We start from the raw sequence: 18564 nt of genomic DNA on the forward strand, positions 1-18564 counted from the left end.
TATGATCTCCAATTTTTTATTAAACTTTCCTTTTCATAGCTCACTGATGATTTCAAAACAAACAGTTGTTGATAATGGTAGAAAATGTAAAAATTAAAAAAAATTGATAAGAAAGAGCCTGTTTCTAAAATAACAAAACAAATGAGGGATTTTATCTGCTATGCTGGTTGGATCATCAAGGAATACATGCAGGTCCTCTGAGTTTCTTCTAGAGGAGATATTGAAGCAGACTTTAATGGGGTTCCTGGGAGCATTTTTCATGGAACAATGCCTTCTAATCCACAAACAACAAACTTCACAAAAACAACTGCTCCAATTAAACTTACCACGGTTTTCATCTTAAATTCCAGTGACCTTTCTGGTTTACTTTCCATTAGGAGGGAGTGTTGTAGGGACAGACACAGGTATTGGAAAAGGATAAAAATAATATCGGAACCGTGGATATGCTTGATTTAGGAATGGTGGGTATAGGCCAAAGGGATATTGGTAAGGGGGCACATAAACCTGGGAAGGTGCCTCATCGCTCCAACTCTCCTGTTGAAAGAAAGACATTACAAAGTCTTGTTTGACACCTTATGAATAACAGAACAGAAACAACTCATTTATGAGAAGAGGCTTTCGAAGACCTGAAATCATTTACCCTGTCTATGTGTCCTTGAATAGGCATTGGATTAATTACATCATTTTTGAAAGAAAATTATTTGGAGATAAGCATGTTCCTATAACTTTCTACTTAAAGCCACTTTTTCCTGATAATAATTTCTATAATTATAAGGAATAAATGGTGGTGAAAGAGGATCTTTAAGTACCTTAAACTCTCTATATTTGTCTTTTTACAAGATCTTCAGTCAAACCTGTGTTAGAAACATCATCTTTCTTTATCCTACTTCCTTTTTGCCCTCTTTATCTCTTTATGATCTGTCCATATCCTTACCAATTTCTGTATCTTCAGCATTCTTATAGTTTTAGCTTCAAAATCATACTGTTCAATTATGAGATTTCTACATCCTTGTACAAATCCCTAACAAAGACTTTCCCCCCTCAAATTCTATTTTCTTTTTATTCAACATTTTTGGTTGACTCCCTAGACCAAAACCATTCCTTAGTGAATTTGCTACTGGAAGAATCATCAATACTGACTCACATCTCCTAATTTGTAACCTAATTATCTTTTACCTTCTTTGGAATGGGCTTTACAGAGACAAAGTGGTGTTAAAGCATAATTATTATGTACTTCTGTCAGACTGGGCTGAATAATGCTAGAAAAAGTATTGTAACTTGCATATCACACAGTGACTCAAGTTTCAGTATGGATCCCATTGTTCCATGGAATGTCAAGATGATTCCCTGTACATGAGAAGAACTCAAATCCCCAAAGTCTAAACCTATTTTGAGTCCTGATATCACACCTGTTTAAGAATCTGTCTAAATTTTGTGAGGTTTAAATAAGTGAGTATCCTTAATCATTTTTATGAATATTTCACATTGAGAGTTCACGTGCCAAGCAGAGGAAAAATAACTTACACTTCGTTTTTCTCGGTCCAGGTCTTGAGAGGTCTAAAACCAAAATAGAGACATTAATTCAACTAGTGATGATGAAAAAAAAAAAGAAATATATACTTATTCAGAAAGGAAATGCTTTGACTGCTGCTATGTAATATTGATTTGTAACATCCATTAAAAATGTAAGATTTTATTGTCCAGAAAATATTGAGAAACTGCTTTCTTGAAAAGTGTAACATGAATTAAAAGATAATGAGAATTTTCCATGAACTTTTTTTTGAAGCCACACTATTTGCTTTTAATTGTTTGTTTATTTTTACATACTTGGGGGGAGGGTAGAGAGAGAGAGAAAGGGAATTGTTGGTTCACTTCCAGATGCCCAACAGAGACAGGACTGGGCCAGGATGAAGCTGTGAGCCCTGAGCTCCATCTGGGTCTCCCATGTGGATAGCAGGTGCCCAAGAACTTGAGCCGTCATCTGTTGCCTCCCAGGATGCATTAGCAGGAAGCTGGATTGGAAGTGGAGAAACTGGGATGCAGACAGTGCAAAATCCCAAGCAGAGGCTTAATCTGCTGCACCTCAACATCTGAGCCCTGCTCCTTGTGTTCTTAAGTGACTCAAATTCACCGCTTTATCAAGACTACATGGAATAAAATGATTCAATGATATTATTTGATTTATAGTGTTTTCTAGAATGCCATGTTTAGGTAGCAAGTATTATGTATCCTTATAAGTACAGTGTTTGGAGGAAGAAAACCCAAGATTCACTAAGTAGAACAAAAAGTTCCTAAATATTTTGAACATAGAACTGAATACGTACAGGGAGGGCTAGTGCCACAACCAACATGGTAGTGATCAGAAGGACAGCTTTCATCATCTTCAGATAACTCCTAGAATCCAACAGGAAGACCAACTATTAACATGATTCAGAAGTTCCAGTTGTAGTACAAATTATTCAACTGATAAATCTTTGATATTGGAAAAATCACTTGCAACATTGGGGCATCAATCTGTTTGCTAGTAAAATTTTTAATTGGTTTTAAGAATTATCTAAAACAACTTTAAGCACAGAAGTTAATATACTACAGACTCTTCCAGATCATGTTTTGTGGTTAGCCTGGCCATAATTCCCAATGGCCTCCTTTTATTCTTTCTACTTCTCAAGATATGATACCCATAGTAGTATATTGCTGTATGCAGGAGAATAACTGAAGTTCTGGATTGATTAGATGCATCTTCCGGGAGAATTGATTGCAAACCAGGCTTATAGGAAAAGAATAATTTTCACATTAGAGTGAACACAATACATTACAGAATGGAATGTAAATACTGCACAGATTTTTACAAGTAAAATGGGAGGCAGCATATACATTGGCATTTGGTCATACTTTTGGGAATTCCTGTCAGTGTGTGTTTGTTCTCTTCACCTGCCCAAGGTCCATACACTGGAAAATGAAGAAACCAAGGCTCTATGCCCTACTCCCAGTAGCACCCCATCCCTGCAGACTTTTCATTGTCTCTCTAAAAATATACATACCATGGCAAGATGGCAATTTATGAAAAAATTTTGCAAATACTAAAATGATTGTTTAATTATTAAGTGTATAAATTCCAACAACTGTTAGAATAGTCTCAATAAATTAAATTTGACAGTTCACATAAATGAGTAGATATGATAGTTTAAAAAGATGTTTAAGGCCTTTCTTACCTTAGACTTTCCACTTGACTCCTTCTCTTCTGATGCTGCTATAAGAAGTGTTAGGCAATTGGCCTGGAAATATTGCAGCTGTTTTATATACTCAGGAGTGCAAAGAATGAAGTCTGTGGCTTGAAGGCCACTCCCTTGGGAGCAGTTATTACTCTGCTGAATCACCAGTTATCACATTGTGTTGAAATTCAGGGAATAAATGACACAGTTTTATGGAAACTCAGGCTGAGCACTAAACCCATCCTTTTGTGGTTAGCTTTTAAAATTTTTTGAACTTTGTATATTGGAAGTTTATCACTTGACAAGATGTTACTTCAAGCTCCTGTTTTTGAAAGTTTTTCCTTTAATTGACATAGTTGGAAAAGATAGTCTGAGCATTCTATGGTATTGATATATACTATATGTATATAATGAATTATTCAAAACATTATATATATAATGTTCATTTTATATTGTATACAATAGATTATTCAGAAAAATTTATATATAATTTATTTATTTGAAAGGAAAAGTTACAGAGAGAGAGAGAGAGAAAGAAGAGGAATAGGAGGAGGAACAGAGAGAGAGAGAGAGAGAGATCCACCTTTTGCAGGTTCACGCCCCAAATGGCTGCAATGGCCTGGAGTTGGGCCAGGCTAAATCCAAGAGCCTGGAACTCAATCTGGGTCTCCAATGTGGATGGCTGGTGCTCAAGTAAATTGGGCCAGCTTCTGCTGCTTTCCCAGGTGCATTAGCAGGGAGCCAGACTGGAAGTGGAGCAGTAGGGATTCAAACTGGCATTCATACAGGATGTCAACATCACAGATGGCGGCTTAACCTGCTGTGCCACAAAGTTGGCCCCTAATTATATTTTACAGCATGTTTGATAATGTTAGAATTCTAAAAAATAATTTAAAACCTAAAACATGCTGCAGATCAGAAGAAAATACATGTGAACTTTCCATTATTTGGTTTTAGAGCTTTGTAATTTTGAGAGCCATATTTTCACGCATCAAAGCATCTTAGTTACCTTATGGAATATGCTACTCTTTTTTCTCCCATAAAATGCTCTTAATGGATAGGATGTAACAATTAAGACTTCAACTGAAAACTAGAGCCCTTAAAAAGTTCAGTAATTGCAATAAATATGCATGAACATTGTATATGCTTTAGTCAAGTCATAAAATAGGTTATTTACCATTTCTTTGAAACCTTAAAAAGAATATTGCAACTGTGAGTTCATTTTTAATTTCAACAGAGGTCATATACTTCAAATTAAAGTAATGCATCCAAGCCCTTTATCTTCTTAGGAATCAATTCTCAAGAGCACTCAGGAAAAAATAATAGCTAACATTTCTTGAGGACTTTTAACTGGCTAAGCACAAAGTAAGTGGAGCATGAGAGGAAGAGAAAGAGAGATAGAGAGAGAGAAAGAAAGAGAAAGAAAGAGAGATGTTCCATCTGCTGTTTCTCTCTCCAAATGGCTGCAAGAGCTAGGGCTGGATCGAGGATCCAAGAAATCCATCCATGTCTTCCATATGAATGGAAGAGGCCCAAGCACTTAGGCCATCTTCCACCGCTTTCTCAGGTACATTAGCTGGAAGTTTGAAAGGAAGTGGAGCAGCTGTGACTCTAACAGGCCCTGTGATATGGGATACTGATGTTGCAAGTAGCTGCTTAACCCACTGTACCACATCACCCACTTCTAAGTGTTCTGTCATTTGATCCTCAAAATAGCCAACCCTATCAACCAAGCCCTATGATCAACACCATCCCCTATTATATAATTAGCAATTAAGAAGAAGACCATTTAGGAATTGATTTAAAATAATATAACTAGTACTCTAGTAAGCATTGTATTGAACACAAGTCATTTGATTCTAAAACCCATGCTTTTTTTTAAACCCATACTTTTGTGTAGTTTCATGTTGTCAATGTAGCAGAAGATTAGAAAAATCAGGGAAAACCCAGAGAAGTGTTACAATTTATAAACTATCACTTAAAATTTAATGTTATCACTGATTTAAAGAAAATTGCTGGAGTCAGAAGACTAACTTACTACATCTAGTATGTTATTTTCTATGGATTTTCATGTTCAGCAATGTGGGGTCAGAGTAGATCTCCCCAGGGCTAAGGATGCAGGTGTGTGTGTGTGCATGTGTCTGTGTGTGTGTATGTGTGTATGTAATATATTTTCTACTTCCTTATCTGAAACCTACATTTTAATTTCTTCTACTTATCTAAAATTGCACTAATAAAAGTTGCCAGTTTTCAGTTAATAGTGAAAAATATAAATGCCTTTTTGTCCTTGTGTTATTTCACACCTTTTGTCATTTACTCACAACGCCTAATCTCATCTACAAATCTGTTTTTCTCTTCTTTGTCTTCTTAAACAGTTTCTTCCTGTTCTTTTTCTTCTAGTAGTATCCTTGAGCCTGACTTGCTAATTCTCTTTTATCAGTTTATTATATTGACCTCTTATCTTCTTAGTCTGCACTTGCTTTAAGCAACAGTATTACTTCTGATTCCCTAAGCTCTGTCTTTATTAAAGCCCTTCTTCAAGAATCCAGAGTCTTCATCTGATTGTGTAATTCAATCAGGTGTCTAATGGGTACATTAAACCCAACTTATACTAAGCAGAGCTCATTATTTTTCCCTTCAGATCCGTTTCCCAGTTTTATTCAATCCCTCATGTCATGGTCATCACTCAGTTATCCAAGCAGGAAATTTAAGACACTCCTATCCTTTCCTCTGCCCTCCCTTCCACATCCAATGGTCATTAACTTTCCTTCTTGTGTAGTCATGGAACCAATCTCTTACACTCTCATTGTTTTCTTCGCAGTGTTTCTTACTCTCTCCTGGTCTGCTCCAATAGTCAGATCCTATCTCCAGGATTTTCCCTCTCCAGCCTTTCTTCCTTAGTGATGCTATAATGAACCCCTAAAGGTGACCTTCAAAGTTTTAAACATTAAAGCCACAGGAAGTAATGCATTATATGTTATCACACATACACACACAACACAGAAACACAGACATGCACAATGCAGACAAAGAACTTTGCAAAAAATTCTCATGTTGGTATGTAAGGAGCATACTGGCATTTTCTTCCTTCCTATTTTCAGGTATGTTGTAATGTATTGCAGCCTTTTTTATTGTTTTCCCTTCTAATTTATTTATTTTAAAATCTGCTGACTCGAAAGATCTGTTTCATAAAGATTTTTTTAAGTGGTAGAATGGTACCAACTGAGTAATCTAGGTGAAATGTAATTAGTTGTTCAGTGTATTATCTGATGGAACAAGGACATAAGCCTCAGCCATTTTAGGTTCTTGTTACCCCTGACTTCTTTGAGAGACCAATTCAGTCTCACATCCTGTATTGTTCCCCACCCCACCCCCTACATCCTCCCCAGGTTTGGAAGCCAGTGGGTCAACCTGGAAGAACCAGTATGCAGAAGCTCAACTCTGCCTACTCTCCTCCACCTCCACCCCAGCCCATCTAAGATATAAAAAGGTCCAGCCTGCTGGGGTCTGGCCCTATGCCACCTGTTCTTTCAGTCTGTGTACATGCTGACAGTTGGTCGAAATCTGCGAGTTTATTTTCTCTGAATAAATTTGGTCTGGCTGTGAGTTCGTATACTGTCTCCTATCTATTTTGTGTCCTTTTCCTCACATTTGGTGCCCTGTGTGAGGAGGCACCAATCTGCACTCTTTTCCTTACATTATCTGTACTCATTTGGAAGCTTTAAAATGTTCAAAATAAAGTATTGGGAAAATTATTTTCTAAAGCATTTGTCTATTATTGGACTGTAAGCTCCTTTAGGAAAAGGAGAATACATTTTCAATTTCTAGGTGCGCAATATGTACCATAATATTGCCCTAAAGTAGATGCTAAACATTTATTTGTTGCTCAGAGAATATGCATTTGACTAGCAAGTATGACACTTGGAGAAACAGAGATGAAACCATTGTTTTACAGAATGAATAAAAAGATCAGAGGACTCTAATCCAGAAAGAGAAAGGCCTATACGATTTGCATGAAAAACTGAATATGATCATAATAAAGTTTACCAGGAAACAGCATAATATTTGCTGCTGGTGTTCATAATAAAATTTTTGACTAATGAATTAGAAGCTTTCCTTATTTTGGTAATGCAAAATATTTTTGACCCTAGATTTGATTTATGGAAAGTGCTCTTTATTAGTTACATTAAAAATGTTACAGTTTTCAATATTTAAGCTTGGTGGTCCTTATCTGTGTGCAAATATGTAGGTAAACAATGTGACTCTGTTGGCTTCATACTTTTGGGGTAGTTTTTTTCCTAGGTCTTTTAAACATTTAGTTTTAGTCTGTTGACTCTATCATATTTGACACTGTGTGTACACATTGTAGACAATAATTAGTAGCCAAGTTGAAATGTGTTTTTTCTCTTAGCTACGTGTTTCTGTTCTTTTTTTAAGATTAATTAATTAATTTGAGAGGTAGAGTTACAGACAGTGAGAGGGAGAGACAGAAAGGTCTTCCTTCCGTTGGTTCATTCCCCAGATGGCTGCAACAGCCAGAGCTGTGCCGATCTGAAGCCAGGAGCCAGGAGCTTACTCCAGGTCTCCCACATGGGTACAGGGGCCCAAGCACTTGGGCCATCTTCCACTGCTTTCCCAGGACACAGCAGAGAGCTGGATTGGAAGAGGAGCAGCCAGCACTAGAACCGGTACCCACATGGGATGTTAACGCCGCGGGCAGAGGATTAACCTACTGTACCACAGAGCCGGCTCCCTGTTGCTTTTCTTTTCTTTTTTTTTAAAAACTTTTATTTAATAAATATAAATTTCCAAAGTACAGTTTTTGGATTATAGCGGCTTTTCCCCCCCATAACCTCCCTCCCACCCGCAACCGTCCCATCTCCCACTCCCTCTCCCATCCCATTCACATCAAGATCCATTTTCAATTATCTTTATATAGAGAAGATCAATTTAGTATATACTAAATAAAGATTTCAACAGTTTGCACCCACACAGAAACAGAAGGTATAAAGTACTGTTTGAGTACTAGTTATACCGTTAATTCACATAGTACAACACATTAAGGACAGAGATCCTACATGGGGAATAAGTGCACAGTGACTCCTGTTATTGATTTAACAATTGACACTCTTGTTTATGGCGTCAGTTATCACCCGAGCTCTTGTCATGAGCTGCCAAGGCTATGGGAGCCTCTTATTTTCTTATAAAACAAGATCATAATATTCATTTCTGTGACCTATTTGAGACCTCTTCATAGAAAAGACCCTTGCCTAACAGTATGAACATATGACTACAAAAATTTCTTTTGCAAAGTCTTTGGCACATGTTGTTCTTCCAAGGAAAGAGAAACCCAAAGAAGAATGCCAGGTTGTTTTGCCTCCAAAAAACTCTGAGAAATTTCATATGAGACTTTGAACAGATTATCCTATGAGAGAGGTCACAGGTTTGTTTCAGAGGTCTTAGATGGCAGAGGGAAAATCAGTGTATCAAATATTAAAGTACTCCATAAGGGAATACCTTTAGAGATGAAGAACAAGCTAGGTGTGCCCACAGAATGAGGTGTAGCAGATGGGGATTTTGTGTGTCTAATGGAGTTGGTTAGATGACTTCTTTATGCCTTTTGACCATAATATTCTAACAGGTGGCACTGGGTTGGAAATACTTGCTAGAACAGGTTTAGCAATAAGCAAAATAAAAAACTCTACTGTAATTCATGGATTTGAACTAGTGGTAGGGAAATTTGCACATTACAAACCACACTATGGTAAACTTTAGCGGTGGATTAACTATTACTGCAATAAGAGCAGAAATTCACATCTTGCAGACTATGTAGTTTAAGGACAACGCATGCTTACAACCCATCCCTCTCTTCTGCGAGTTATAAACCATGACATAAGATCTAATTTTTAGAAGACTTGCATATATAGCACTCCTGAGGAGGGATTTTTAAGTTAACTCATCTGTAGGGGAAGCATTATGGAGCAGCAAGTCAAACTGCAGCTTGGAATGTCTGCTTCCTGTCTTGGAGTGCCTGGTTTAAGTCCTGAGTACTCTATGCTTTGGTTCCAGCTTTCTGCTGTTGTGCCTGAGAAGTAACAGTTGATATCTCAAGTATTTGGGTTCCTGTCACCCACATGGGAGACCCAGATGGAGTTTCTAAATCCTGGCTTTTGTCTGGAGTATCCCTGGCTGTTCTGGATGTCTGGGGAGTGACCCAGTGGATGGAAGTGATATCTCACTCTCTTCTCTCCCCCTCTCTCTGTCATTCAGCCTTTCAAATAAATAAATCCTTCAAAGAAAAAGTTTGTGATGTTTTCAAAAGGATGGAAACAGACAAATTAATTCCCAAATTCTTTTCAAAGCCTCTCCAAACATGATATATATAATTAGAAGTGGACCCATTGGCTGCAGATTTCTGCAAAAGAATTTGAACCTGTGCACCAGTGTTGCAGAGTATGAATGATTGTCAATTCCTCATTGCCATTGTGTACCTTATTCCCCATTATTAAAAAAGGGATGCGATTTCAGAGTTCTCATGCCTCACTGCCAGACTGGTCCTTGTCCTCCACAGTGTTCCCTGAATGAGCCCAGCTTAACTGGCATCAAGGATGTGTTTAATAAGAACAAAAATACTTTGAAAGGTTTGTGGAATGCATTTTATCTTTTAATTCCTTTTTCCATGAACTTTTTGAAGTGCTCTTGTACTTACTGAGTAAAAAATTTGAGCATTTCCTGATATTCCTTATCAGTTTTACCCAACAGCTGGGAAACTGTTAACTCTCCCCAAACTCAGTAGCTACTATTTTATCAGCATCATTTGAATGTTTACCAAATTTATTAGAATTTGATCTATTTCATTATGGCTTAAATTATAGAAATTGCTATATAGCAAACATAGACATTTACAAATAGCTTTTGTAGGCTGTTTCAAAAGTTCTCTTTCCCTTTGCAAATATTTATATATTTATTTCTTTTCTATGATTGAAACTAATATTAATTTAAATATAAAACCACAAAAGTAGTACCTAATCCTATGCACTATCACAAGTGTCATATTTTCTGAAAATGTTCAACTAGAGCCTGTATTTTTGGTAGCAAAGATGGTTGACAGTAGTGGTGCTATGCTTATATTGCACGGAGCTCTGCAGACAGTGTTCCTTTGACTCCCCCTGAGTAACCCCTTCTCTCTGATGCATCCTCTTTTTGCGGAAGAAATAGGCCTGCAGAGTCAGGCATCTGGGTCTGAATCATGGCTTTCCACTTACCAGCTCATTACACTTGGACAAGACTCTTAATCTTTTTATAACCACTCAGCTATGCAGCATTAAAATGACAATAGCATTTTTCCTATTTGTCACATGGTTTTAACAATTTAACCAAAAATGATTCTTCCTATATGGCTGTGTGTTGATATGAAAAGTTTTGCACTTGACTTGCGAATGTTCAGGTACATATCTGATCTTCTCCATGTCCACAGTCCAGAACATTATGTTTTGGTTCCCCTCATTTTTATCTTTGAATTACCAGAGTATAAGAAAGTTTATGCACTCAACAAAGATTCTAATTATAATGTATTCTAAAGCATCATTATAATTAGAAAATGATGTTATATTTTATTATTATTATTTTTAAAGATTTATTTATTTATTTGAAAGTCAGAACTACAGAGAGAGAGAGGAAGAGACAGGGAGAGGGAGAGAGGGAGAAAGGGAGAAGGGGAGAGAGAAAGAGATCAGTCTTCCATCTGCTGGTTCACTCCCCAGATGTCTGCAATGGCTAGGATTAGGCCAGGTTGAAGCCAGGAGCCAGGAGTTTCCCTCAAGTCTCTCATGTGAGTACAGGGGCCCATGTACTTTGGCCATCTTCCACTGCTCTCCTAGGCACATTAGCAAGGGACTAGATTGGAAGTGGAGCAGCTGGGACTCCAGTTGGCACCCCTATGGGATACCAGCACCACAGGTGGCAGCTTAATCCACTGTACCATAGCACTGGCCCAGCTTTTTATTATTTAGGGTAACATTGTCAAAATGCTTAAGCTTGACAAATTATTTATATGACTTGCCATATATACATAGCAATTGCACACATATACACACACATTCACAGTAACCTTATGGGATAAGGTAGGAAATTATCCCTATTACGGATGAAGAAAATGAGCTTAGAGAGTTGGATATCTGGGACTACCAGTCAAGTAAACTGTATTACTAGAATTTAGAACTAGTCAATTTCTAACCACAACATAGAGAACATGAAACGAACTGCAGAAAAATCCACATAGTGAATCACAGAGAAGCTATAACTGCAGAAAAATCCACATAGTGAATCAAAGAGTGTTTCTCCCCCTCTCGCGGAGGAACGACACTAGACCCTGCCCTGTTCTTTTTGCCCGGCTCTTCCCGGGTTTGCTGCTGGTCCCTCACTTGCGGAGGAACGACGCTGTCCCGGGTTAGCTGCCGGCCCCCCACCTCCGTGGAGGGGCAGCACCCTCCCCCGCCCCGCCACTTTCCCCGCTTCAGGGGCTGCTCAGATGTTCCTCTTAGATGTTCCTGGTGCATGTTGTCTCTCTCCTCCTTTATAGTCCTCTTCCACCAATCCCAACTCTGCTACCCACACGCTGAGCACGCCACTCTCCTCCAATCAGGAGCGGGATCAGCTCCTGCAGCTTATCAGTCAAACTGATGAGGCAGCTGCATAGAGGTTGTTTGCTCCCTCTCAGCGCCATATTGTGGGAGAGCAGATGCATAGAATAAGTCTTAATTCCAGTAACGTAGTCTAGTCTCAGTTGCTCCCCACAAAAGAGAAGCTATAAAAATTCTAAGTAATGTTATAATGTTATTTAAAAAATTTTTAAATTTAAAGAGGTTGTATTCTAACTTGCTAGAAAAATGCTAGTATTTAATATATATAGTATTTTACACTTATATACTATAATATATAGTATTATAGGTAGTCTTATTTATTTTTAATAATAATTCTATATTGAAAAGATGACACATTTCAATGGGATGAGGAAATTTTGAAACTGGTCATTTTTTAAATAAAAATGAAACGCCACATAAATTATTGCTAAAATTTGATGTTCTATAGAAAGTGTATTAATAATATTTTAATGTCCAATGCTTGCACGGAATTTTTAAACAGGACTACTCAGCTCTCAGGCCTTGTCATCTAAACTATGACATTATTGACGTAGAAATAAGATTATTTTCAAATAGGTACCATTCATTAATTCATTAAACATTTACTGTGCTTTAATTATATGCCAGGCATGATGCAAGGCACTGTATAATGATAGTTGAGGAAGACATTTTTCACATGTTCCTGGAGCTTACTGTTCAGTGGACAAACAAAATAAAAGTAACAATAAAATTTATGTGTAAGGGACTTGTGTTGTGGAATAGCAGGCTAAGCGACTGCTTGCGATGCTGTCATCACATATTGGAGCACTGGTTCCAGTCCTGGCTGCTCTTCTTCCAATCTAGCTTCCTGCTCATGCACCTGCTCATTTTCCTAGCAAATCATGGCTGAAATACTTGGGCCCCTGCCATCATGTGGGAGACTAGGGTGAAATTTCTGGCTTCTAGTTTGGCCTGTCCCAGGCCAGGCTGTTGAGGCCATTTTTGGGAATGAACAGTGAACGAAAGAACTCTCTCTCTGTTTCTCCCTGTCAGCCTTCCAAAATAAGTAAATAAATAAATAAATAAGTAAATAAATCTTTTAAAAAATTAAATGTTACTGAGGAGTAGAGGTAATATGGAAAATTAAATAAAAGTTGATAAGGTATTAGCTGAATAAATTGAATGCACTTTGAAATTAAGATGAAAAAATTAAAACAAAAATAACAAAAATTAAGCTTATTAAATGTCAATGTAATCAACACAATACTCTTCAGAAGAAGATAACTTGTGTAGTAATAAAAATACTAGATATGTAAAGAATTAAGGGGGTGTAAAACCAGTCAATAAAGAGTCTTATTGATTATCTAGAACTGAAATCAGCAGATATAAACTTTATTTATTTTTTAAAAAGATTTATTTAGTTATTTGAAAGGTGGAGTTACAGAGAAGCAGAGGTAGAGGCAGAGGCAGAGGCAGAGGCAGAAAGAGAGAGATCCTTTTGCTCCTGGTACACTTCCCAAGTGGCCGCAACGGCCAGAGCTGTGCAGATCCGAAGCCAGGAGCCAGGAGCTTCTTCCAGGTCTCACAAATGAGTGCAGGGACCAAGGAGTTGGGCCATCTTCTACTGCTTACCCAGGCCATAGTGGAGAGCAGCATTGGAAGCGGAACAGCTGGGACTCAAACTGGTGCCCATATGGAATGCTGGTGCTATCCTTTCACAGGGGCCACAGAGCTAACATCGAGAAAGTATGTGATTGCTTATGTCACACAGTTGCCTTACTTGGTCTACCCTGTTGGCAAGTTCCAGTTACATCATTGTAAGCTTGGTGGTTACTTTTGACTGGTTGAACATGAGTTTTGTTTTTCTTTTTTCTTTTACAAGGAAATAAAGCTCAATTTAAGTTTTTCCTACTGAGCAAGATTTATAACACTTATTAGGATGCAAGGAATACAATTAACAAAACCATTGTTTTTTTGATTTATTTTGGAGATATTTTCATAAATATCATACCCTTGTATTTCTAAATTTGCTCACAAAAGTGATGGGATTTTTTTTAACTTTTATTTAATGAATATAAATTTCCAAAGTACAGCTTATGGATTACAATGGCTTCCCCCCCATAATGTCCCTCCCACCCGCAACCCTCCCCTTTCCCACTCCCTCTCCCCTTCCATTCACATCAAGATTCGTTTTCGATTCTCTTTATATACAGAAGATCAGTTTAGCATACATTAAGTAAAGATTTCAACAGTTTGCTCCCACACAGAAACATAAAGTGAAAAATAATAGATGATTTTTTAAATGATGATGAAACCAGATCAGACCTATTGTCATGTTTAATAGTGATGGGATTTTAAGCTCTTTTATAAGTTATTTTGAAAATATGGACTATCTCATTGATAACGATCATAGTATTCTGGCATATTGTGGATGAATATGTAAAAAAAGGCTGACGTTTTCTGTAACACAGAGAAATTGGACAGAAAAGAGGTAATGCATATTCAAGCCCTGAGACAATCTACTGGGTCAGTTAATGCTATGCAGAGTAGTAACATTCTGTTTGCATTGCCTAGAATAAAGAAAGAAAATTAACATATTCGATTTATTTTACTGTCTTGCTTAACTTAATGTTTACAATTATATTTTTTCTTTAAGATTTATCCACTTCATGCCCTTGTATACTGTTGTATTTAAATAATCTCCATGTTTATTAGTCAAATATTCTCAAATGAAAAAGAATGAAAAATATAAATATGAGGCAGGCATTTGGTTTAGCCATTAAAACACCACCTGTATCCCATATTGGAATGCATATGTTCAGTTCTGGCTCTGCTTCCCATTCCAGCTTCCTGCTAATGAGCACCCTGGGAGGCAGTGTGTGATTGCTCAAGTACTTGGGTCCCTGCCATTCCATGTTGGAGACCTGGATTGAGTTCTAGCCTCCTGGATTAGCTATTGTGTGAATTTAGGGAGTAAAGCAGTGGATGGGATATTTCTCTCTGTGTGTCTTTCTCTCTACCTTTCAACTAAATAAAAAATAACCTTAAAAATTAATATGGGTAGGCATTGTAGCACAGTGGGTTAAGCCACTACCTGAGGTATCTGTATCCCATATTTAAGTGCTTGTTTCAAGACTTGGCTTTTCTGCTTTTGATCCAGTTTCCTGCTAACTAGCCTGGGAATCAGCAGATGATGGCTCAAGTACTTGTGTCCCTGATACCCATGTAGAAGACTCAAATGGAATTCCTGGCTCCTAGCTTCAGCTTGGTTCATCCCTGGCTGCTAGAGGCATTTGGAAAATGAACCAGTAGATAGAAGATTATTCTCTTTCTCTGCCTCATACTTTCTTTATCTCTTTTGCTGTCATTCTGCCTTTCAAATAAATAAACAGATTTTTAACAAAAGATACATAGAAAGATATTTATTATGAAGGATTGGCTCATTTGATTATGGAAGCTGAGATGTTCCATCATCAGCCCTCTGCAAATAGGAGGCAATGGAAAGCTGGGTGTGTGGTTCCAGTTCAAATACAAAGTAAGTTCTGATCCCAAGGTGAAGATATGAGACCCAGAAGCTCCAGTTGTCCAAAGACAGCAGAAGATGGATTTCCCAGCTCAAGCAGGGAGAGCCCACTTAAACTGGTGAGAGTGGTCTTCTTTCCTCAGTCTACTAATCCAAGAGCTAACACTGATTCTGAAATACCTCATAGTCTACCCAGAACTAATGTTTTACCAGCCATTTTGTTATTCCTCACTGTAGTCCAGTTGATCCATAAAATCAATGATCACTCCATCTTTTTAAGTGTTTCTTATGATATCCTCTAATATAAAACTACAGAGTTGAATACAATTTTATACTAGTTTTGCAGTCTTCCCTAAGAGCTGCACTGTCCTTTCTTAAACAGAATAGCACTTCTGTGTGCATCTTTTCTTCTCGGTCTCTGTCATACCCTTTTTCCTCATCCTTGAACAGAAGAGTTGACTACTTTATGTATCACAGGATACTTAAGAGTCTAAAATGAAGTGCCAGTGTTTTCTGCAACTGCCTGAAGAGCTGCCATCCCACATAGGTGCTTGTTTGAGTCCCAGAAGCTCCACTCCTGATCCAGATCCCTGCTAATGTGCCTGGAAAAGTGGTAGAGGATGGCTCAAGTGCTTGGGCCCTTGCACCCATATGGGAGACCTGAAAGAAGCTCCTGGCTCCTGGCTCCTGGCTTTGGATTGGCCCAGCTCTGGCCATGAAGCCATTTAGGGAGTGAACCATTGGATGGAAAACCTCTCTCTCTCTCTCTCTCTCTCTGTCTCTCTCTGTAACTCTGCCTTTCAAACAAATAAAATAAACCATTTAAAAAAGAATATAGTATGAATTACTTCATGTATTTTTTCAATGATCCCATGAACTATTATAATTTGGGATACAATATTCATAGCAGCTGGGTACCTGAGTTTTATCAAACATCTTGGTGTTTGGCTCCCTTGTTACATCCCAGAAAAATAGATTGATAAAGTACCCAGGGTGATATTTATTCATTTAATATAGGGGAAAAAGAATAGAATAAAACAAAGGCAGAATAGGTGATTACTATGTTACTCTTCCATGTAGACAAGCAGCAGATTCCAGTTTCATTCCATTGTAAATGCTGTAACAGGTAAGATTATATTAATTTTGATCAACTGTAAAGTCTGGAAGACTCACCAAATTTGTTTGAAACTATCTAATACATATCCATTAATTCACTAGCTCACTCATTCGTTTTTCACTGCATGCACACACACACACTCACATATATCAATACACATCTACAAGCAAATATGTAAAGTGTACTGAATCCCAGTGTTCTCAGAGTTTCACCTGAAGTTTCAAAGTGGGAAAATAAATTTGAAATGCTTTCATATTCACACGTGAGAGAAAAATCAACATTCTTTAAATACTTTGTATAAGCCAAGCACCTCTCATGTATTATTTCATGGAGTCCTTTCAGAAATTCTAATAGGCAGGTATTACTATCTCTAATTGACTCCTGAGTAAACTGAGACTCAGACAAGATAACTATCTTCCTGAAGGTTGAAAGCCAGATTGAAAGCCAGATCTGATGAAATTCAAAACGATGCTTTCTGTCTGCACGGGGCTGCTTCTCCAAACCATCATAAATCAGCATGACCTATCCTTTGGGTCAGTGTAACTGTATCATATTGGTAGTAATCACTCCACAATGTCCATTACCACATAATTTTGATTTTTGAAGAGAATGCATTGGAGGAATGTTGACTTAAAGGGCCTGGGGGGAATAATGAGATATGTCAAAGGCATACATTTTAGTTCCTCAGTCCCAATCACCACACACATCATAAGTCCAATGACAGTGTATTTTTATTCTCATGGATGGCATTGCTTTGCAGAAGCAGATTCTATGAACAACATTAACCAATTGATGTACTGGTATTAGCTTTATTATCAGTGTTATTAAATTCTAGATTATATAATGATAGACTATTTGAAAAGATATGCAACTTTGCAAATTAAGACTAATTACATAATTGCATTATGATTCTATGCCATAGTTAACTGTTAAATGTCATTTGCAAATTCAAGAAGAGTCGAGATATTTTGTATCAAGGAACTGAGGTTAGCACTGAGGAAGCAAGTAGCCTAAAATGATATCCAGATCACTGCCACATCTTTTTCCCTGAAAAATAAGATAGAAGAGCATTTTAATACCAGTAAGCTATATTTGTATTAACTTTTCTAGATATTTGTCAATTGTTTATTAAAGAAATGATCTCACTGGCGTTGATTCCACATACAGCCAAGGACACAATATACTGAAATCTCTAGTTTTCTGATCATATAATTTGAATCAACTTGCATCAAACAAAATAGTACTTTAAGAAGGAGACTTCTCTAAAGAGGTCCTGATACTATTGACTCCTGGTTGTATTTTTACAGATATGTTCATCTGCAGAATGTCAGATATTCTTTTTCACAGAAGGAGGGATCAGAAGAGACTTATAGGCAGCAGGGAGGAGATTTCACAAACTTTTGTCTTTTAGTTGCCTTACAGGCCATACTGCTTGCTTTTTAGTATGTATTTTTATTTTTTGGTGCTAACCCTTTTCTCAAACTTTACTGTCTGTTCATGGCCAACCAAGCCTGTGAAGCCAGGTTCAAAGTTATCCTGGATATAAAAGACATTGAATTTGAAATTTCTTTGTAATGTTGATATATATAAACACTGACTTTATTTTCTCAAAATCATTTGATAAGGATCCCTTCGTTAGTTCTTCTGACAGCTTTTTTAAAGCATTTGCATGATGCGGGACAGCGCTATGGCACAGTAGGTTAACGCCTTGACCTGAAGCCGCCAGCATCCCATATGGGCACTGGTTAGAAACCCGGCTGCCTTGCTTCCCACCCAGCTCTCTGCTATGGCCTGGGAAAGCAGTAGAAGATGGCCCAGGTCCTTGGGGCCCTGCCACCCATGTGGGAGACCTGGAGGAAGCTCCTGGCTCCTGGCTTTGGATGGGTGCAGCTTTGGCCGTTGTGGCCAATTGGGGAGTGAAACATTGGATGGAAGACCTCATTCTCTCTCTCTCTCTGCCTCTCCTCTCTCTGTGTAACTCTGACTTTCAAGTAAAATAAATAAATCTTTGAAAAAAAAAAAGAATTTTCATGATGATTAATGCTTGACTATTTTGAGTACCTACCAAAAACTCTGAATGATTAGGACATC

At 37.6% G+C, this 18564-nt stretch overlaps 1 protein-coding gene across 1 annotated transcript; it reads right to left on the bottom strand.

Annotated features, from left to right (window-relative positions):
- Nucleotides 1-326: 326 nt before the first annotated feature.
- Nucleotides 327-3276, bottom strand: FDCSP (follicular dendritic cell secreted protein). Its single transcript, XM_089303242.1, has 4 exons — nt 3213-3276; nt 2325-2394; nt 1525-1557; nt 327-534 (listed from the first exon to the last, which is right to left on the bottom strand). Exons 2-4 carry the CDS (start codon nt 2379-2381, stop codon nt 364-366), a joined length of 261 nt encoding a protein of 86 aa, XP_089159368.1. The 5' UTR covers nt 2382-2394; nt 3213-3276; the 3' UTR covers nt 327-363.
- Between the last annotated feature and the right edge of the window lie 15288 nt (nt 3277-18564).

This window comes from Oryctolagus cuniculus, chromosome 8, assembly GCF_051225735.1.
Source record: "Oryctolagus cuniculus isolate XC-2025 breed Fujian yellow rabbit chromosome 8, ASM5122573v1, whole genome shotgun sequence".
Lineage (NCBI taxonomy): Eukaryota > Metazoa > Chordata > Mammalia > Lagomorpha > Leporidae > Oryctolagus > Oryctolagus cuniculus.